Here is a 22,888-nt window from a genome sequence, read left to right as displayed (position 1 = left end):
TCTGTGATTGGAACCTCCAGTGCCCAGGATAGGGCTGCTTGGTAGCTGTTCAAAAACTGTTCGCTGAGCAAAGAACTTCCTCCAACTAAACCTAAAATGCCTCCATGATCCTCCTAACTAATCCCCCCGTGCCCGGAGGTACTCATCTGTGACTCATTCCCACAATCTGTGATCCCTGCCTGTTGGTTTCTGGTGACAGCAAACAGGGCAAAAAGGGTGGAGCATCCTGAGAGTGCTGGGCCTCAGCAGCGGAGACTGTTTGAGCACCAAAAATCTAAGGGGCAGAAAAGCCACTCGGCAGGTTGTTCATGGCAGAACCAAGCCCGGGGCCAGCCCTCCTGACTCAGATAGAGGGGCTCACTGTCTCCTGGGGTCGCTGCTCAGCACTGCCCTGTTTCCTATTACCAAGTGCCCTAAATTGTATGGTTTCTAAAAATTCTAACAGCATTCAACACTTGGGAAACATATTTCACATAACGCAATGATGTCATTTCACCCTTAAATCCCAAATACATATTTGGCATGCACAGCCCGGTGAGACTTCCACACAGCCTAGACAGTCTCTGTGAAAAATGAGGCAACCATCCAGCTGCTGCAAGCTTTGTTATTAATTAAAAATAATAAGAACTGTTCTGGACCTGAATCTCAGTAAACTGACGTTGCTTTGCTTTGGGAATGGCTGCCTCGGTGGGGACACCCGGGGATTCCCCCACCTCCTACAGCACCTCGAGCGGTGCGCTCCCGGGGGCCCTTCCTTACCCAGGAGCCAGGGCGCGCAGGAGCCCAGCAGGCCGCCCTCGGCGGAGTTGAGCACGGAGTCGGGCAGCGGGATGCAGTGGCGCACCATGGCCCCGTACAGCCCGTACTCGGCCATCACGCTGCTGCCGCCCCAGCGCTTCTCCCGCTTGCGCCATTTGGCCCTGCGGTTTTGAAACCAGACCTGGTTGGAGGCAGGAGAAGCAGAGGGCACACAGAAGAGACAGTGAAGAGGGGCGCCTGGAGGAGCGGAGGCGGCGTCCCTGGGCTCGGAGCTTCTCTCCCGAGCATGATCCCATGCTATTTCTGAAGGAAATAGCTCCCGAGGGCCAACCAGCCGCCCTCAGGGAGCGCGCCCAGGAGCCCCCAGCGGCGCCCAAGTGCGGTCCGGACTCACGGGCATTCAACGCGGTAGGGACACGCGTGACCACGTCCACTGAAGTTTCCATAGAGTCAGGAATGAAAAAAAACTAAAGAATCAAACTCACTTTTCCCACATTGTGTGAAGAGGTCAACTACAGTGTTTCCTGCTTTTTCTCATTGATTGGGAAGAGTTCACTGGGGCAATGGCTCCTCCCAAGCTTAGGCTATTGGGTTGCTGGTGATATTTCTCATTAAAAACATTACGTTAATAAAAGACTATTATGAAATAGTGTAGCTGTTAAAAAAGAGTTAGTGACATATCTTCTGACAAAACCAAGAGCAAAATTCTATGTATGCATGTGAGTGTATTTATATATGCACGTAGATATGTATATGCACATACATATTCAGGGGCAGATAATATACTCCACAAAGTGGAGAAAGGTCTCCTCAGGCATTTGTGTTGATTTCTTTCAGGGTTTGAGATGGAGAGGTAGTCTCTTTTTTTTTTTTTTCATTGACATATTTTTATAGTTTCTAGTTGCAGCACACATTATCATGTGATTTTAAAGAATGATTTGATACTAAATAATAATAAAACGAAAAAAGGCATGAGGGTCATAGGGACATGCTTTTGTGGTGCCTTCAGCTAAGGGACCCTCAGTTTCTATGCAAAGGGAGCGTGTTGGCTGTAGAGAAGGGACTGTTGATTGGCTCACTGAATGTGGGAATGACACGTTCTCTGTGGTATCTTTGGAAAGGAGAAAAGGGACCCCAGACACCTGTATCCGGTCTTCAGGGAGCTCAGTTTTCACAGCCAGCATTTCTCGGGCATACACATCAGGGTAGTGGGCCTCGCTGAACGCCTTCTCCAGCTCTTCCAGCTGGTGAGCAGTGAAAACTGTCCTGCAAGGACCCCAAAACACACACGTGGGCACGTGTCCCCTGGGGACAGCAGCCTCCCTGGCCTTAAGGACCACCGTGTCTACTTCCCCTGCTGTCCACACCCTAGAAGCCACTTCATGATAATGGAACACCCCACCTCTGAATGATTAGCCGAGGTAAAGTCCAGAAGTTTGATTCAAACAAAAACAGTTCTTTAGCTCTTTCTTAATGAATTCCGTCAGTTCATTCTGACAAAATCCATTTGACAGACCCACAAAATTGTCTTTAAAATGCTGCCAAAAAAAATGCTAGCAAGATTGTAGCATTTTCCCAGCCTCCTAGGAACTGCAGAATTATCTTCCCAAATGGCTTCTGTGCCCTTCCCATTGCCAACCAGGAAACCACTGAGCCTGCCATCATGCCAGGCCATAAATTCTCAGATGCAGGTGCCATAAACCTTGGGCTGTGTCCCAAGGAAAGGCAGGCAGAGGGGACTGCCTGGCCCTGTACCTGTGCCGCCGCTTCTTCCTCTTGCCCAAGGTGGGGGATGCCTTTAGGTCATTCCTGTCTTCAGACTGGCTGTCCTCATCTGCTGGCACAGAAAGAAGAAGAGGACTTTAAGGATGATCATATTATCCCCTCTATTTCCTGGATTTTAATGTGAGGATTGAAGTTATGAATCTCTTGGGTATTTGAGTAGTTTACAATATGAGCTAGCATTTTTAGTGCCTACTAGATCCCAGGCTCTGAGCTTAACACTGTCCATACATTATCTCGAGTATTCTTAATATAATAATAAAACACCAAAATGGCTATTATTATCATCCTATTTTTACAGATGAGGAAACTGAGGCACCGAATGGTTAAGTAATTTGCCCAAGATCACACAGGTAGTAAATGGTGAAGTTGAGAATTCAAATCCCAGATTATCTGAAGCCAAAACTACTCAGCCACTGATTGCACTTTCTATCCCCACACTGCTTCCAAACACATCCACCCCTATGCCCCTAGCCTCATCATCTTAACCTCTACACCAACATTTCCCAAAGGAAGTCCTGGGCTTGTGACATCAGAACCCTTGTCAGAACTGCATCCCTTCCCTGATGCACCAAATCAGAATCTCTGGAGGTGGGGTCTAAGAGGCTCATTCTTGACAAGTGTGCTCAGATGATTTGTAGTTGCCCTTGAAAATTTGAGAACCACTCCACTGTGCTTTACCTTTTTATGCCTATTACATCAAAAAGTCTAGGTGGAAAAGAAGGTTAGAAGACGAAACTATTGTGAGATTCATTGCTAGAAGGCATAATTGCCTCAAAATATCTATGAATAAAGGCAAAAATAAATAATACTAGTTTTATTCGTCCATCAATTAGTTCACCAGAAACCTGGCTTGGATTAAAACATTCTGTATTGGGCTGTCCAACCTGATGAGACACGAGACACATAAGGTTATTGAGCACATGAAATGTGGCCAGTAAGATCAAGACATGCTGTAAACATAAATCACTTAGTGGAGTTAGAAGACTTAGTGCTCCTAAAAAGTAAAATATTTTTGTATTGATTAGGTGTAAAATGATAATATTTGCGATCATTGTTGGGTTAAAATATAGTATTTAGATTCATTTCACTTTTAATGTGACTGTGAGAAATTTCCGTCAAACATGTAATCACATTTCATTTCTCTTGGACAGCTCTGCTCCAGACTTTCAGAAATGCTGGCAGAGTAGGATTTAGCTGCCTTTGGTTTTGCAAGAAAGAACCCATCCCATGAAAACAGTTTTTGCATTTTTAGTGACACTAATAGGGAGTTTCATTTTATCTTACGTAGAGGCTCATGAAATAAAGTCCTTTTAGAGTGGAGCAAAAATGTGCCTGCCTGTTGATCTGACATGCTTCCTTTTAGTATCAGGATACCCAGTGTACTCTTTTTGCCTTGGCCGCCTGGATGCTCAGCTCTAGGTTCTACCACATACCTTCGCCAGTCCACCCTTTCTTGTGTAATTCTTCTCTCCCACACCCAAAACCGCTAGTTTCCTTAGCCCTTGTCCTTTATAGAATTCCATTTCTTCCTTCTCTTTCCCCGCGACCCGCCTGGATTTCTTTGGGGAATGGGTAGGCCGGGAACACATCTCTAGGCGTAACTACAATGAATCCCCAAGGTTGCTTCTTTCTCCTGCCCAGGGGACTGGGAGGACGCTGCACCGGGAGAGGAGCGCAGTACCCGGGACTCTCTTTTCAGCACCCCGAGGGGCGGACAGTTCCAGGGCTCGAGGCCCAGTGCTCTTCAAGGACCCGTCAATAATTCGATCATTTCCGCCCGCGTTTCCACCTGGTACCTTGTTCGGTGCTGCTGGTGAAAAACACAGGCCCGGGCCTTCCCGACCGACGCAGCTGCCAGAGGCTGAGACTGGCGCCTGGCGCTGGGGGGAAAAAAGGCCCTCTGGAGATGGTTGTTGAAGACCCCAGGGTCTCATCAAAGGGTTCCACCCGGAACCAGGTGGTGGCGGTCCCACATCGCTGAGGGAACAGGACCCCGGATGAGAGGCAGGGATTTGGGATGCAGAAAGGGGCAGGCGGTGCAGCTCCGCGAAAGCCCCTCCCGGGACGGGGCCTCGCTCTGGGCTCCTCGCTTAGATCTGGGCCGCTGGGGCCAGGGGGGCGGTGGGGCGATGGTCTGTGACCCCTGCGCGGCTCAGAGCCTAGGGGACCGGGACAGGAGCGGAAAGCGCGGGCCTGATTACCGGACGTCGAGACGCTCTCGCTGCGCTTCTGGCGGCCGAGCGCAGGCGGCGGACGGCTGAGAGCCTGCGGGGCAGTGGGCTCGGGGTCCCTGGGCGGCAGGAACGGCATGTCCGCTAGGAGCAGGCAGGGCGCTCGAGCGGCCGCCGGCGGCTGCGTGCCGAAGCCACAGAGGAGGCCTAGTCCCAGCGGGAGGGCCCCACGCGCCAGGCTGGAGCCGTCAAGCCCCTGGCCTGGGCACGGCGCGGCCGCCGGACCCTCGCAGCCGGATCCCTGTCCCGGGCCGGCGGGCGCCGGCAGCTCGGCCTCCAAGCCCAGCAGGTCCGTGATGGCGAAGCCCCGGGGGCGCGAGCCCCTGGGGGAACCGCCAGGCACCAGCGCCCTGCTGCTAATGCGCCCGTCGGAAAGCGCGTCCGGACCGGTCATGGTTCCTTAGCAAGCAAGGCGCGATCCTCTCTGGATCCCGTTTGCTGAGGGCCCAGCTTAGAGGAAGCTTTATAGGATTGGGCTGCGGGTCGGGCGCGGGAGGCCTGAAGGGCTCCAATCAGCTGGGCGGGGGCGCGTCGCCTTTCCGGACCTCGCGAGATGGGGACGCCACCAGTTTCCCTCCCCTCGGTTACCGCCCACCCAGCTGCAGTCCCCTCAGTCACCTCCTTCTCCTCTCTTCTCTCCAGCCCACCCCACCCCACCCCCATTCTAGGAGGGAGGAAAGAAGGTAAGGGACAATGACTCCGCTGTCTGCCTGTCCCTCGAAAAGTCGCAAGTTCTACATCCTGACGTGGTCTTCTCCTTCCTTCCAGACTCTCTGGGTGGAGACCCCACTCCCAGCTGCCCTGAAGCTTCTCTGATGCGACCCAACTGCCTATTAAGACCTAGGACCCCATTCCCAACCACACCCCGATGGCTACCACCTATATGTCCCCAGCCAGCCCTCCACCTCCGCCGCCGGTGCCACGAAGGCCTTCCTGTAAGAAGGCCTTCTCTGAAAATCCCCAAGGGGAAAGGAATGAAAACCGTGTATTTAATCCATGGTCATTCTACCTCCATCCAAATCCACCCCCAGGTCCATCTCCAACACTCCACGGGCTGAACCGTAGGGGGTGGCAGACTCACACGAGCTGGGGAAAGAGAGAGAAGCAGAGACAGGAGTGGACTGCCCGGGGCTGAGACGGGCAGGGTACCAGGTTTAACCAACAAAACACGGTAGGCTCAATGAAATGTGATTTCAGATAAAAAAGGAGGGCTTTTTTTTTTTTTTTTTTTTTTTTGGTGGGAGTATGTATCAGTATTTTATCCAGCAACCCTAAATTGGGGAGGAGTGGAGTGAGGTAAATTGGAATAAAATAGATTCTGTCTACTGGAAAGCACACCTTTTCATCGGGGCTTACAATTTATTGTCCGATTTCACCATTATTCAAGGAAAGCCTGATTCTTAATAAAGCCTGATTCTTTGAATAATCAGTGAAACTTTCATATTCGCTAAAGTTGGCCCCAAAGCACGTGGTTAAGTCACTCCTGGTTCGCGCTTTGAACCCAACCAGCCCTCCTCGCTCGGAGCCCTGAGTCCCCCCTTCCCAATCCCAGAACCCCGGAAGCAGATCTCCTCAGTCCCACTCCCTGAGGGTCCTACAGTCCGAGGTCCCGCAGCAAGGGAGGAGCAAACGCCTGAGCTCTGCGGGAACCCAGCGCAGTTGCCTGCGCGCACGCAGGGACCGAAGCCTGAGCCTGGGCCCTGCAAAGTGGGTCTCCCACTCGCTGCGCGTTCTAGTGGGGCCTCCGCTAAACGTGCAGATTAAACAAGGGGCTTCCGATAAGGATAATTACAGGAGGCTACGCATTGACTTTCCATTACTAAAGGAAGACCCAAATCTCCCCTTGCAAGCTGTTCCCGGGATTACCAAAACAATCACTTTCCTTTGAGTTAATTGTCTTTTGAACCGCTCCAGCTCGGGGGAGAACGCTTTAGACGCCGGCGTTGTTTTCGGCTCGGCGAGGAATTTTCCCCCAGATTTACCTCTGGGTTTAGGGAAGGCGTTGGGCACTTGGGACTGCGTAGTCGTTTGTAAATCCGAATTTGGTGTCGCAGTTAAGGGAGATACCTACGCTTCCACATAGTTTGTAGCCCGAGACCGGTCAGGCAGGCAGGGTAGTCGATTCTAAGGTGGCCCGACAGGGGTCGCCCGCGAGTGGAAAGCCTAAGGGGCGCGGGCGGACGCGGGCGCCGCGCCTGTAGCCCTGGGTGCCGACCAAGTGGCCTCACCTGGGACAGGTCTTGGGGTCTCCCTCCCCTAGGTCTCCCTGGAAGGTAGGCGATCACGGGAGTGACAGACCCCGAGTAGATAGCCAGTGATCCAAAGACACCAAAAGGCCAGGCGGTAGGAGCCCAGCCTCAGACACTCTCTATGGTGAACGCGGCGCAGTGCCAAGAACACCCCGGCTTCCAAATCCTCGGGAAGGATCGTCTTAAACTCATTTTGCAGGTGAGAGCAACTGGGACTTATTAACCCAGTCACATCGGACACAGAGACGTGGCGAGGGCGACACAGAGCAAGAGACTCAATCAAGGGCCCCTGTTGGAGCTCTAAGGGGACTCAGAGATGCAGAAGGAACGAACTTCTAAGGGGTCTTGCAATTCCTGGACTGGGGCGTTCCTAACGCATCCTGGGACCCCAATGCCAGGGAGGGGCCTGCAGGACCCCAGCGGTGGGCGAGTTGGGTCCTGGGTCACCTTGTGTTTCGCAGCGTGGCGGTGGCAGGAGCGCAGCGCGGGAGGACACTTTGATAGCCTCCTACAGTGAGAAACGCCCCCCACCAGATGCTGCGCTAATCTGTGTCCTCTCTGCTGCCGGGGCTCTGGGATCCACTTGAGCGCCCTACGTGGTGGGGATCCACTCAGAGCCCAGCGTCAAGTTATACGGGCGCTTCGCTCAGCGTCAGCCAGGACCAGAGAAGGGCTTCTTGCCGTTTAGCAGACGTCTGCAAGAGATACAGAGCTAGCCCACGATCCACCCACAATCCTCGTGTCCCCGGGGTGCCCTCGCAGTTGCCAAACCTACGTGCCGCGTTTAGGGGACGCCTCCGCGTCCTGGCGGCCAAAAAGAATGGGCTTCTTCTAGCTTCCCCCTCCCGGATACCACCTGCAAATCTATTGCCAGAGGCGCAGCCCCCGCGAGCGTTCCCGCCCCGGGCGGCCCCCAGGAGTCGTTTTGGGTCCCTAAATCCGTTGAGGGTTCCAAATCTGTCTTCATCAGCCAGGATTACCCGGGATTTAACTAATCAACAAAGGTTTCTCCGCTCATTATTTTCTAGGGAAGATCTCCAGCCCCTCTGTCGCCGACTGCGAATGTGCCTTGGCAGCGCCAGGCTGAGGTTGGACCTGCTGTGGGTGGCTCAGCAGACACCCCTCTTGGGCTTCTCAGAGCCGCGGCTGGCCAGGCTGGCGGGATAAAGTGCTCAGACACAATGGGTGGGATGCCCGGAGAAGGTGAAACGGATCGCCCTTTGAGTCTGCAAAAATGACCCCCACGGCTCCGTTCTTCTGATTTTCCTCCCACCTCTGGCTGCTCCGTCTCGGATGCTTTTGTGTCTTCAGTTAAAAGTTGTAGCAGAGGCTGTTTGGCCCTGCCCACCTCCGGCCTGACCCCTCCAACTGCACGCCTGCCCAGCCTCCAGTGCCCGCCACATCTTTACCTGGGGACTTTTCCCGACCTTCAGAGCTCACTCTGCCCACTAGCCAAAGGTGCCGATAATTAACACGTGGAGAACTACTAGACCAAACACTGACGGGAATTGTGGTGTAAGCACCCCCCACCCCACCCCACACACACACACACCCCTGCACAGAGTGACTCTTAGAGGTGCCTTATACTCCGCCTCCCAGAGATCCTAGCAGGAGGACCTTTGGTTACTTGCTGATGATTGCATTCCATTTTGCCTCCTATCTAAATGCTGTTGTGCCTACCCAGACCCCCTTTCCAGAACTGTCGCACCTTCTTCCAGCTGTTGTGAGTGTGGGGCCCTCGAATAGGAAGAATTGCCCTCGGCTGACAAAGGCCCCTTAATCCAGAGCCCCCCACACCCTGACAAACACACACACTGTGTCATCAACTGACAGAGGGATGGTAGGAGGCCTCTCCTCTTGTTTCAAAGGACAGCTCTGCAGAGGCGCTTCTGCTACAAGTCCCTCTCCCTTCATGGATCAGACCAAGTCAGCTCCTTGCTCAGCTTGTTCCCACCCCATCTTAGCCCCTCATTCCTGAGACCTTGTCTCAATATCTCTCAGGCACCCAGACCCTGTCCCTGGCTCTGCTTCTAGCCACCTGAGCTCAGACACTTCCTGTCTCCATCTCGCTTTTACCTGGGTGTTCCTGGAATGCTCAGCTCAAAGTCTACAGAGCCCTTCTTTCTCCTCAGGTGGAACCCCGTGGGGCAATCACCATCTCCCTGCCCAGACCTCCAGAATCTTCTCCAATCTGGACCCCACTCTCGAAGCCCAGGCTGTTGTCTCAATGTACTCCTGCATGTCTGAACCAGTCTCCTGGGGCACTGAAATGCAGCACACCCAGAGCTGAACACAGCAGCCTCCCCTGCAGCCTGCACCTCCCCAGGTCTCCTCTTCCTCCACCCAGGGGCCCACACAGAATTGAATGTCATCCTCAGCCCCTCACTCTCCCCACAGGCTCTCCTCCCACGACTGAAAGTGATGACGATGGCCAACCTCTCTTGGCTTCTTACTGGGGGGCAGCTATTATTATAAACACCTTATCACAATGGCCACATTTCATCCTGACCAGAGCTCTATGGGTAGATAATATTATTGTCCAGATGCTTCAGATGAGGAAGTGAAAATTTCAAGTGATTGAATAATTGCATAAATTGCCCAAGGTCACTCACTATCCAGCAGCAAAGACAGGATTTGAATACAAGCAGTGTGAGCTCATGGCCTAACTCTGACTGTGGGGGACTTGCTGCCCTGCATCCCTCTTCAAACCTTCTCAAAGTGGCGTCTTCTCTCCTTTGCCTGCTCTGATTTGACTGTGTGCCCTGAAGTTCGTGTGTTGCACCTTAATCGCCAATGCAACAGTGTTGAGAGGTGGAGGCTTTAGGGAGTGATTAGGTCAGGAGGGCTCTGCCCTGAGGAGTGGATCAATACCATTGTTGCAGGAGTGGGTTAGTTATTGTGGGAATGGGTTAGTTATCGTGAGAGTGGGTTAGTGACCATGGGAGTGGGCACATGAGTTTGGCCCCTTCCCACCCCCTCTTCTGCTCTTCCTCTCTCACCATGTGACACCTTCCACCATGTGATGTGGCAGCAAGAAGGCCCTCACCTGATGTGGTCCCTTGACCTTGAACTTCTTCCCATTCTCCAAACCATGAGCCAAATAAACCTCTATTGTTTATGAGTTACGCAGTCTGTGGTATTCTGTTACCACAGCACAGAACAGACCATGACACCACCCATTGCCACAGGATGGCTCAGACCAATTGCTCACTTGCTGGAGTGGAATTTATTTTTTAGTCTAGGGCTACTCAGTATACAAATGAGTTTCAGAGTGCCCTAAAGAGGTGGCTTCTAAAAAAAAAAAGAAGAAGAAGAAGAAAAAAAAAAACAGCAGGTAAAGTCCTCCTTGTCCCACTCCTTGGCAGTTCTGTGACCTTGACCCAGGAACAAAAGGAGAGGGAGGGTTTTCTGCAGCAGCAATGGTGGGTGTCCCGTGGCTACCCTGCATGCTATGGCACACTCACTGCTGTGCCCTGTGGTGATTTGGTCTTGTTCCCAGGTGCCTGGGCTGCACATCCCTGCCCTTCCTCTCCAGCTGTCCATCAGTCTGGGGAGGGGGGTGTATGGGGGAGAAATAATGCCATTCAGTAAGGCAATTTTCTGTGTAAATTGGCTGGATGACATTTCTGTGGTTTGCATCCAATAACCCTGTCTAGGGTGTATGGCCAGGGCTCTGCCCTCTGGAATCTCCTCCTACCTCCTTCATGCCCCTCCTCACACCCTACCACTGCCATCTTTATTCCACAGCCACAGTGATCCTTGCCTGAGCACAGCCTATTGCTCCCTACTGCAGATTCCTCAATGGCTTCCCCTTGCCACCTGGGTAATGCTAACTCCTAACTCCTTCCTGCTAGTGACTGAAGAAGCGATGGTATCACATGCCCAGGTAGTCAGTGAACAAGTGGGCTCTTGAGAGTCAGCAATGTGGTATATCCTATAAAACCAACCCAGGGTGCTGGGATCACAGCTGTCCATCCTCTCATCAGCCCCATGAGAGCACCAGCCCCCGAGTTCCCTTTCTTGGCTGGATGTTCTGATTACTATTTTAAGGTAACACATTATCCCAAAGCTTAGCTACTTAAAATAAACCCTTTCATCTTGGTCACAGTTTTGTGGCTCAAAAATCTGGGGAGAGCTCAGCAAGCCGTTATCACTTAGAGCCCTCCTGTGGTTGCTGTCTGTGGTGGCAGTCATCTGAGGGCTCAACGGGGCTGGGCTGGGTGCTCAAGGCAGCCCGCTCACATGGCCCAGGCTGATAGGCCTTGTGGGCTCTCGGGGAGTTGGGAGCATCCCACAAGAACCAGGCAGATGCTGCACGGCCTTTGCTGGCCCTTCCGCAGAAGTCAGAGCATTACTTCCATCACGCTCAATCATCAAGGCCATAGTGTGAATTTTCGGGGAGTGGCACTTTTGCTTTCATGGGCCCCTTCTTCCATAAAAATATTTGAAGTTATATTTTGTGCCTATGTTGGCATAAAGGTGAATATAATCCAGTCTAGATTCATTATTGTATATTCTTTATTATTGTACTCATTTTTCCTTCTGATTTTAAAATATATTCAAGGGCATTACAAGCATAGGCCCTGGGCACTGTACCCAGGGCATTAGTGTGCACTGGCCCTGCTGACTGGTCTAAGCAGCCACAAGCCACCAGATTCAAGGACGGGACACAGATTCAAGGTGGGACACAGGGCCCAGGCCTGACGGCAGTGCTTGCTGATCAAGTGATAGTTGGCAATGCCTCTCTGCAACTGAAAAACATACAACTCACAGATGCTGGTACCTACAAATGTTATATCATCACTTCTAAAGGCAAGGGGAATGCTAACCTTGAGTATAAAATGAGCCTTCAGCATGCCAGAGGTGAAAGTAGACTATAATGCCAGCTCAGAGACCTTGCAATGTGAGGCTCCCTGATGGTTCCCCGAGCCCACAGTGGTCTGAAGAGCCCTAGTTGACCAGGGAGCCAAATTCTCAGAAGTCTCCAATACCACCTTTGAGCTGAACTCTGAGGATGTGACCATGAAGGTTTTGTCTGTGCTCTACAATGTTACGATCAACAACACATACTCCTGTATGATTGAAAATGACATTGCCAAAGCAACAGGGGATATCAAAGGACAGAATCTGAGATCAAAAGGCGGAGTCACCTACAGCTGCTGAACTCAAAGGCTTCTCTGTGTGTCTCTTCTTTTTTTTGCCATCAGCTGGGCACTTCTGCTTCTCGCCCCTTACCTGATGCTAAAATAACGTGACTCGGCCACAAAAAAAGCATGCAAACTCATTGTTACAACAGGGATCTACAGAACTATTTTTCCACCAGATATGACCTAGTTTTATATTTCTGGGAGGAAATGAATTCATATCTAGAAGCCTGGAGTGAGCAAACAAGAACAAGAAACAAAAAGAAGCCAAAAGCAGACAGCTCCAATATGAACAAGATAAATCTATCTTCAAAGACATATTAGAAGTTGGGAAAATAATTCATCTGAACTAGACAAGTGTGTTAAGAGTAATAAGTAAAATGCATGTGGAGACAAGTGCATCCCCAGATCTCAGGGACCTCCCCCTGCCTATCAACAGGGGAGTGAGAGGATAGGATAGTGCGTGTCCTTTGTCTCTGAAATTTTAGTTATATGTGCTGTAATGTTGCTCTAAGGAAGCTCCCAGAAAGTATCTATCCCAATATATCCCATCTTATATTCCACAAATTAAGCTGTAGTGTATATTCTAAGATGCTGCTAATTGACTGCCACTTTGCCACTCAGGGACGGCTGCATTTTAGTAATGGATCAAGTGATTCACTTTTTATGATGCTTCCAAAGGTGCCTCAGTTTCTCTTCCCAACTGAAAAATGCCAAAGATAAGAAAAATGATCATAATTATAGCATAAACAAACCAGTCTGTGACACCGATTTTATAAGTAAACTGAGCACCATCTTTTCAAACAAATGCGGGTTTATTTCTCAGATGATGTTCATCCGTGAATGGTCCAGGGAAGGACCTTTCACCGTGACTATGTGGCATTATGTCATCACAAGCTCTGAGGCTTCTCCTTTCCATCCTGCGTAGATAGCTATGACCTCAGTTTTCAATAGCATCTAGAGCAGTGGGACTCAACCGGGGTGATTTTCGCCCCCATCCCTGGGGGAATGTCTGAAGACAATTTTGGTTGCCACAATGAGGGAGTGGAGGAGGAGACAGCGCTACTAGCATCTAGTGGGTAGAGGCCAGGGATGCTGCTCAACCTCCTACCATGTACAGGACATCCCCCATTCCAATTACCCAGTCCCAAGGGTCAACTCTGTCAGGGCTAAGAAACTCTGATTTAGAGTAGAAAAGGGCCTAAAAAGAGGGAAACAAACAAATCTGTCTGCTTCCTCGCATTAGTCATTGGCAAATAAGCATTCTGTCTCTTTGGCTGCTGCCTCAGCACAGAGAGCCAAAACTGTCGGACACCAGGATACCATCTCTCAGAGAACAGAGTTGACAAGGCCTGTGGGAAATGCCTGATGGGATTATCTTCAGCTTGTTGCGCTTCTAAGTTCCTTTCCCTTCATTCTACCCTATAAGCCAAGTTCTGTAAGAGAGCTGCCTGAGTTCTACCTCAGGTTTTCTTACTCTGAATTTAGATCTCCAGACCCTGCCTGGCCACAATTCAAATTAAGGCAACAAACATACACCTTCCATGAAGCACACAGAGACTTTTGAAAGCAGGGACAATGACTGTTTGAATTGAGGCCTTGAGGAATGAAGCTTTGATGGAAAAGAATGCTTTGTTTCCAGCCCCCTTCCCACACTTTTTGTGTCTTAACCACTGCCTTCCTGGCCCTTGGAGCCACCGTGTCTGTATTACATTTTGTTATAGAAAACTGATTTTAGAGTTCTGATCGTTCAAGAGAATGATTAAATATACATTTCCTAAAACAAAAGGACACATATATTTTATTTAGCATTTCTAGAGAAAGTTTTCAGTTTAACCAGTTCACAAATACTATTAAAAATGGAAATCAAATACTCTCCTTCAGATAAAATTTTCAGGGTTCTGGTCGCAAGCATCAAAACCAACTGTCACTGATTTAGGCAAAAGGGGAATTTATTGGCTTGTGGAATGGCCTGTTAGTCAATTTGCATTGCTGCAAAAGAATATCTGAGACTGGGTAATTTATAAAGAAATGAAGTATCTTGTTTTGTTTTGTTGTTGTTTTTTGCTTTTGTTTTGTTTTGTTTTTTGAGACATAGTCTTGCTCCGTCACCCAGGCTGAAGTGCAGTGGCATGATCTCGGCTCACTGCAACCTCCACCTCCCAGGTTCAAGCAATTCTTCTGCCTCAGCCTCCCAAGTAACCGGGATTACAGGCACCCACCACTAAACCTAGCTAAATTTTTTGTGTGTATATTTAGTAGAGATGGGGTTTCGCCATGTTGGCCAGCCTGGTCTCGAACTCCTGACCTCAGGTGATCCACCTGCCTTGGCCTCCCAAAGTGCTGGGATTGCAGGCATGAGCCACCGTGCCTGGTGAAGAAATGTGTTTTATTTGGCTCTTGATTCTTCAGGCTGTACAAGCATGGCACAGGCAACCACTCGGCTTCTGGTGGGGCCTAAGGAAGCTTTTAGTCACAGCAGAAGGGGAAGCAGGAGCCAGTGTATCATAAGGTGAGATGGGGAGCAAGAGAGAGAGGGAGGGGATGCCAGTCTCTTTTAAACAACCAGATCCCATGTGAACTCATAGAGAACTCACTCATCACCAGGAGGCGAACACCAAGCCATTCATGAGGCATCCCCACCATAACCCAAACACCTCCCACTAGGCTCCACCTCCAACACCAGAGATCCCATTTCAACAGGAGATTTGGAGGGGACAAAACATCCAATCTATGTCAAATGGGACCCCATATGTGATAACTGAGAAGAGATCATAGTGCAGCTGGACCTGCAGAAACAATTGTGGGGAGCCCCCCTCCTTTGGCTCCATGTATAGGGGCCGCAGGCTCTGCCTCACTGAAGCATGCTCTCTGCCACCCTGCAGAGCAATGCCTCACATGGGCTCTATGCCCAGGAAGGACACTGTTGGGGCCACACACCCGCCCCTATGGGCCCTCTGGAGGGAGGGAGCATTTGAAGGAAGAGACAGCCACTGCAGGCACAGAGTGTATTGTGTCTACACTTTCACCTCTTTTCTACCTCCTGTGCATTGTGATGAAACTGTCCTGGGGAGAGAAGGAAAGGAGATGGATTTGGCCAGAGCTCTGTGGTCACAGCACATTGGAGGAGTGCAGGAGGCTGTAAAGTCAAAGGCAGAGAGGCTGGTCTGCCCACAAAACGAGAGGCCCTGGCACTGGAGCTCAGGAGGTAGAGGGCTGACCACTTCTTGACAGAGCAGGAGTTTCGCCATCTTGGACAAGCACTGTCATTTGAAAGTTCACCTTAATCAAAAACCACCTAAATCCAAAGGGCATCAGCCTAATGGCTAAGGTCAACAGGACCATAAACCACAAATAACATCTCTGATCAGAAACATTCCAAACTCCTCCCTGACCAGAGATATGCTAGCCCCAAGATAAGCCCCCTCTGGCCGGGAAGATGTCAGCCCCAAGGTAACAGACATTCGGACCCCACCATAAACTTCTCCCCACACAGAAATATTCCAAGCTTGTAATAAGCCCCCTCACCCTAAAACCAATATATACTCGTAGTCTGTAAGAGAAAGCACTCCTGACCGAAATCAGCCAGAAGCCCCTCTCGGATTTTTTTTCTTAAATAAACCTGTCTTTAACTGTTAAACTGTGTTTCGTGTTTCTTTCCTCTTTAACTCTTACACTTCTCTTCTAGCTTTGCTCCCCAGAGAGGCAGGCTGGGATGCCCAGGGTGGTACGGGGGTAGGACACCTCTATCAGTAGTTCTACCGAGACACCATGAAAGCAGGGTGTGTCCCCAAAGAGAAATGCAGGTGGCCCCAAAAGAAAGAGGAAGGATTGCTGGGCAGGCAGAGATGGCAGATGCGGTGTCAGAAGGATAGGGCCACTGCCAGGGCCAGGGCCAGGAATTAGGCAAGAGAAGGAATCTCTCTCCTGGTATAAAACTAGACAATGCTGTGTCCACTCACATGGTGAGACCTGTTTGAAAGAACTAATGGGGAAATAGCCTGGAGCTCTCCTAGAGGACAATGAACCTGAATCAGAGTTAGGAAAGGGCCAGAGCACAACTTTCCCCAACCCCAAGGCATAAGACAGAGCCCAGCCTCCTCCTTCCCCAGTGATGAGGCCAGAGGTCAGCCTCTTCTTTCCCCAGCCACAGGGCCAGAGCCCAGCCTCCTCCTTCCCTAGCCACAGGACCAGAGCCCAGCCTCATCCTTCCCCGGCCATGGGGCCAGAGCCCAGCCTCTTCCTTCTTCAGTACCAGGGCCAGAGCCTGGCCTCCTTTTTCTCCAGTGATGAGCCCAGAGCCCAGCCTCCTCCTTCCCCAGCGGTGGGGCCAGAGCCCAGCCTCCTCCTTCCCCAGAGATGGGGCCATAGCCCAGCCTCCTCCTTCCCCAACAGCAGGGCTGGGGAATTGCCCCAGGCCATCCACCTCAGAGTCAGCAAAGTCTGAGCAAATATCTCCTTTGCATCCAGCAGATACTGGAGGTTGGCAAGACCCAGAGAGGAGTACCTCTGTCACCTGGGGGACTGGGGAGGGTGGAGGGAATGGGAAACGGGGGGCTGTTGAGAGAGGAGTTCTGCTCAGGACCCCCTCCTCTGTCCTTTCCACCACACACGGCTTTTCTGAGGCCCTTCGACTCCTGGGTGAAGACTTTCATACCCTCATGGGACATGGGCCAGGGGAGCATTTGGGGAGCACTTGTGTGGGGGTGGGGCTCAGGCACAAATGGGGTTAGAAGGGCATGGGCCTGTGGACTGTCCAGGGCCTCGTGGGTCAGGAAGACCACCAGCATGAAGACTTTCCAGGCTCAAGACTAAAAGCCATTCCCTGCAGGGCTCAGCCGGAAACTAAGGAGCCCCATTGCTGCCCTCCATGGCCCCCCATTGTAACAGCTGCTGCTCACTCAGTAACCAGGAGAGCACAGGCAAGGGGGGACTCAGCAAGAGGAGCCGGGGGCTGGGGAGGACCCATCTCCGACATTCTGAGCTCCTGCTACCACATGGCTGGCAGCTGTGCTGCACCTATAGGCTCCACCACTCCCTTGAACCCTTGCCTGCTGCCCTTCTTCCCCTCCACAGCCAGGCTGCCCACTGCATCTGCAGCCCCATAGCAGGTGGCCTCATCGTGGTGGGTGAGACCAGGGCTCAGAGAGGCTCGGTGCTTCCTACAGTCATAAGGTGAGTGGGGCCTGGCTGTCTCCATCCTGAGGCTGTGTTCTCTCTGTGACACTCAGCTCCTCCCACTCCCCATCTGAGGATTAGTCATCAGTAGGGCCACCTTCAGCTTCTCCTGAGTCCCAATAGGAGGGAGCCCAGAAGTAATGTGATGTTGTTGTTTAAGCCACTGTTGTCTGGAATGGCTTTTGACGTAGCAATACGTCACTGAAAGAGTTCACGTTTTAAATAGTCACAAAGAATATTCCCAGCACACTGTCCATATGAAGAGCTTTAAGTGAAATTATTAGAGTGCCATTTTTAAATAAAAGGCAATTTGATGCCGACCATCATCCACTTTAGAAAATGCATTAACAAATATTTCCTGGAGAAGTTCCAAGAAGGCCAAATAGGAACAGCTCCAGTCTACAGCTCCCAGAGTGAGAGACGCAGAAGACAGGTGATTTCTTCATTTCCAATTGAGGTACCAGGCTCATCTCACTGGGGCTAGTCAGACAGTGGGTGCAGGACAGTGGGTACAGCCCACAGAGCATGAACCGAAGGAGGGCAAGGCATCACCTCATCCAGGAAGTGCAAGGGGTCGGGAAATTCCCTCTCCTAGCCAAAGGAAGCCATGACAGATGGCACCTGGAAAATTGGGTCACTCTCACCCTAATACTGCGCTTTTCCGATGGTCTTAGCAAATGGCACACCAGGAGATTATATCCTGCGCCTGGCTCGGAGGGTCCCATGCCAACGGAGCCTCGCTCATTGCTAGCACAGCAGTCTGAGATCGAACTGCAAGGTGGCAGCAAGGCTGAGGGAGGGGCGCCCACCATTGCTGAGGTTTGAGTAGGTAAACAAAGCACCGGGAAGCTTGAGCTGGGTGGAGCCCACCGCAGCTCAAGGAGGCCTGCCTGGCTCTGTAGACTCCACCTCTGGGGGCAGGGCATAGCTGAACAAAAGGCAGCAGAAACCTCTGCAGACTTAAACATCCCTGTCTGACAGCTTTGAAGAGAGTAGTGGTTCTCCCAGCATGGAGTTTGAGATCTGAGAACGGACAGACTGCCTCCTCAAGTGGGTCCCTGACCCCCAAGTAGCCTAACTGGGAGGCATCTCCCAGTAGGGGCTGACTGACACCTCACATGGCCGGGTGCCCCTCTGAGACAAAGCATCCAGAGGAATGATCAGGCAGCAACATTTGCTGTTCTGCAATATTCACTGTTCTGCAGCCTCTGCTGGTGATACCCAGGCAAACGGTCTGGAGTGGACCTCCAGCAAACTCCAACAGACGTGCAGCTGAGGGTCCTGACTGTTAGAAGGAAAACTAACAAACAGAAAGGACATCCACACCAAAACCCCATCTGTATGTCACCATCATCAAAGACCAAAGGTAGATAAAACCAAAAAGATGGAGAGAAACTGGAGAGAAACCAGAGCAGAAAAGCTGAAAATTCTAAAAATCAGAGCATCTCTTCTCCTCCAAAGGAACGCAGCTCCTCACCAGCAACAGAACAAAGCTGGACGGAGAATGACTTTGACGGGTTGAGAGAAGAAGGCTTCAGACGATCAGTAATAACAAACTTCTTCGAGCTAAAGGAGGATGTTCAAACCCATTGCAAAGAAGCTAAAAACCTTGAAAAAAGATTAGATGAATGGCTAACTAGAATAAACAGCATAGAGAGACCTTAAATGACGTGATGTAGCTGAAAACCATGTCACAAGAACTACGTGACGCATGCACAAGCTTCAGTAGCCAATTCGATTAACTGGAAGAAAGGGTATCAGTGATTGAAGATCAAATGAATGAAATGAAGTGAGAAGAGAAGTTTAGAGAAAAAAGAGTAAAAAGAGATGAACAAAGCCTCCAAGAAATATGGGACTATGTGAAAAGACCAAATCTATGGCTGATTGGTGCACCTGAAAGTGACAGGGAGAATGAAACCAAGCTGGAAAACACTCTTCAGGATATTATCCAGGAGAACTTCCCCAACCTAGCAAGGCAGGTCTACATTCAAATACAGGAAATACAGAGAACGCCACAAAGATATTCCTCAAGAAGAACAACTCCAAGACACATAATGTCAGATTCACCAAAGTTGAAATGAAGGAAAAAATGTTAAAGGCAGCCAGAGAGAAAGGTCCAGTTACCCACAGAGGGAAGCCCGTCAGACTAACAGTGGATCTCTCAGCAGAAACTCTACAAGCCAGAAGAGAGTGGGGGCCAATATTCAACCTTCTTAAAGAAAAGAATTTTTAACCCAGAATTGCATATCGAGCCAAACTAAGCTTCATAAGTGAAAGAGAAATAAAATCCTTTATAGACAAGCAAATGCTGAGAGATTTTGTCACCACCAGGCCTGCCTTACAAGGGCTCATGAAGGAAGCACTAAACATGGGAAGGAACAGCTGGTACCAGCCACTGCAAAAACATGCCAAATTGTAAAGACCATCGAGGCTAGGAAGAAACTGCATCAACAAACGAGCAAAATAACCAGCTAACATCACAATGACAGGATCAAATTCACACATAACAATATTAACCTTAAATGTAAATGGGCTAAATGCCCCAATTAAAAGACACAGACTGGCAAATTGGATAAAGAGTTAAGGCCCATCAGTGTGCTGTATTGAGGAGACCTATCTCACGTGCAGAGACACACATAGGCTCAAAATAAAGGGATGGAGGAAGATGTACCAAGCAAGTGGAAACAAAAAAAAAGCAGGCATTGCAATTCTAGTCTCTGATAAAACAGACTTTAAACCAACAAAGATCAGAAGAGACAAAGATGGTCATTACATAATGGTAAAGGGATGAATTCAACAAGAAGAACTAACTATCCTAAATATATATGCACCCAATACAGGAGCACCCAGATTCATAAAGCAAGTCCTAAGAGACCTACAAAAAGACTTAGACTCCCACACAATAATAATGGGAGACTTTAACACCCCACTGTCAACATTAGGCAGATCAATGAGACAGAAAGTTAACAACGATATGCAGGAATTGAACTCAGCTCTGCACCGAGCAGACCTAATAGACATCTACAGAACTCTCCACCCCAAATCAACAGAATGTACATTTTTCTCAACCACATCACACTTATTCCAAAATTGACCACATAGTTGGAAGTCAAGCACTCCTCAGCAAATGTAAAAGAACAGAAATTGTAACAAATTGTCTCTCAGACCACAGTGCAATCAAACTAGAAGTCAGGATTAAGAAATTCACTCAGAATCGCTCAACTACATGGAAACTGAACAACCTGCTCCTGAATGACTACTGGGTAAATACAGAAATGAAGGCAGAAATAAAGATGTTCTTTGAAACCGATGAGAACAAAGACACAATGTACCAGAATCTCTGGGACACATTTAAAGCAGTGTGTAGAGGGACATTTATAGCACTAAATGCCCACAAAAGAAAGCAGGAAAGATCTAAAATTGACACCCTAACATCACCATTAAAAGTAGAGAAGCAAGAGCAAACACATTCAAAAGCTAGCAGAGGGCAAGAAATAACTAAGATCAGAGCAGAACTGAAGGAGATAGAGACACAAAAAACCCTTCAAAAAAATCAATGAATCCAGGAGCTGGTTTTTGAAAAGATCAACAAAATGGATAGACCACTAGCAAGACTAATAAAGAAGAAAAGAGAGAAGAATCAAATAGATGCAATAAAAAATGATAAAGGGGATATCACCACCGATCCCACAGAAATACAAACTACCATCAGAGAATACTATAAACACCTCTATGCAAATAAACTAGAAAATCTAGAAGAAATGGATTAATTCCTGGACACATACATCCTCCCAAGACTAAACCAGGAAGAAGTTGAATCCCTGAATAGACCAATAACAGGCTCTGAAATTGAGGCAATATTTAATAGCCTACCAACCAAAAAAAGTCCAGGACCAGACAGATTCACAGCTGAATTCTACCAGAGATACAAAGAGGAGCTGGTACCATTCCTTCTGAAACTATTCCAATCAATAGAAAAAGAGGGAATCCTCCCTAACTCATTTTATGAGGCCAGCATCATCCTGATACCAAAGCCTGGCAGAGACACACACACAAAAAAATAGAATTTTAGACCGATATCCTTGATGAACATTGATGCAAAAATCCTCAATAAAATACTGGCAAACTGAATCCAGCAGCACATCAAAAAGCTTATCCACCATGATCAAGTCGGCCTCATCCCTGGGATGCAAGGCTGGTTCAACGTATGCAAATCAATAAAATTAATCCATCATATAAACAGAATCAAAGACAAAAACCACATGATTATTTCAATAGATGCAGAAAAGGCCTTCGACAAAATTCAACAGCCTTTCATGCTAAAAAAATCTCTCAATAAATTAGGTATTGCTGAGACGTATCTCAAAATAATAAGAGCTATTTATGACAAACCCATAGCCAATATCATACTGAATGGGCAAATACTGGAAGCATTCCCTTTGAAAACTGGCACAAGACAAGGATGCCCTCTCTCACCACTCCTATTCAACATAGTGTTGGAAGTTCTGGCCAGGGCAATCAGGCAGGAGAAAGAAATAAAGGGTATTTAATTAGGAAAAGAGGAAGTCAAATTGTGCCTGTTTGCAGATGACATGATTGTATATTTAGAAAACCCCATCATCTCAGCCCAAAATCTCCTTAAGCTGATAAGCAACTTCAGCAAAGTCTCAGGATACAAAATCAATGTGCAAAAATCACAAGTATTCCTATACACCAATAAACAGACAAACAGAGAGCCAAATCATGAGTGAACTCCCATTCACAATTGCTAAAAAGAGAATAAATTACCTAAGAATCCAACTTACAAGGGATGTGAAGGACCTCTTCAAGGAGAACTACAAACCACTCCTCAAGGAAATAAAAGAGGGCACAAACAAATGGAAGAACATTCCATGCTCATGGATAGGAAGAATCAATATCTTGAAAATGGCCATACTGCCCAAGGTAATTTATAGATTCAGTGCCATCCCCATCAAGCTACCAATGACTTTCTTCACAGAATTGGAAAAAAAAAAACCTACTTTAAAGTTCATATGGAACCAAAAAAGAGCCCACATTGCCAAGACAATCCTAAGCCAAAAGAACAAATCTGGAGGCATCACGCTACCTGACTTCAAGCTATACTACAAGACTACAGTAATCAAAACAGCATGGTACTGGTACCAAAACAAAGATATAGACCAATGGAACAGAACAGAGCCCTCAGAAATAATACCACACATCCACAACCACCTGATCTTTGACAAACCTGACAAAAACAAGAAATGGGGAAAGGATTCCCTATTTAAAAAATGGTGCTGGGAAAACTGGCTAGCCATATGTAGAAAGCTGAAACTGGATCCCTTCCTTACACCTTATACAAAAATTAATTCAAGATGGATTAAAGACTTAAATGTTAGACCTAAAACCATAAAAGCCCTAGAAGAAAACCTAGGCAATACCATTCAGGACATAGGCATGGGCAAGGACTTCATGACTAAAACACCAAAAGCAATGGCAACAAAAGCCAAAATTGACAAATGGGATCTAATTAAACTAAAGA

General features: G+C 49.0%; 2 protein-coding genes across 5 annotated transcripts in view; one reads left to right on the top strand and one right to left on the bottom strand.

Moving 5' to 3' along the window:
- VSX1 (visual system homeobox 1) overlaps positions 1 to 22,888 on the bottom strand; it is a 35,745-nt gene that overhangs the window by 6,045 nt on the left and 6,812 nt on the right. For 2 of the 4 annotated variants that reach the window (XM_055265643.2, XM_055265641.2), the window contains exons 1-4: positions 4,746 to 5,214; positions 2,515 to 2,593; positions 1,902 to 2,025; positions 760 to 940 (exon numbers count right to left, since the gene is read on the bottom strand). In XM_055265643.2, the coding sequence (XP_055121618.2) occupies positions 760 to 940; positions 1,902 to 2,025; positions 2,515 to 2,593; positions 4,746 to 5,169 (808 nt within the window). In that variant the 5' untranslated portion in view covers positions 5,170 to 5,214. Of the gene's footprint in view, positions 1 to 759; positions 941 to 1,901; positions 2,026 to 2,514; positions 2,594 to 4,745; positions 5,215 to 22,888 lie in introns of those variants that run through there. The other 2 variants (XM_063633878.1, XM_055265645.2) reach the window with 2 other exon arrangements.
- LOC129474429 (V-set domain-containing T-cell activation inhibitor 1) lies at positions 7,146 to 12,274 on the top strand. Its single transcript, XM_055265715.2, is given in 6 exon segments — positions 7,146 to 7,223; positions 7,640 to 7,972; positions 11,665 to 11,867; positions 11,869 to 12,140; positions 12,143 to 12,216; positions 12,218 to 12,274. Coding segments are annotated over 6 exon segments (1,017 nt in total).

This window comes from Symphalangus syndactylus, chromosome 24 (assembly GCF_028878055.3).
Source record: "Symphalangus syndactylus isolate Jambi chromosome 24, NHGRI_mSymSyn1-v2.1_pri, whole genome shotgun sequence".
Taxonomy (NCBI): Eukaryota; Metazoa; Chordata; class Mammalia; order Primates; family Hylobatidae; genus Symphalangus; species Symphalangus syndactylus.
The sequence above is the reverse complement of the archived record's forward strand: the minus strand, read 5'-3'. Positions and strand labels throughout refer to the sequence as shown.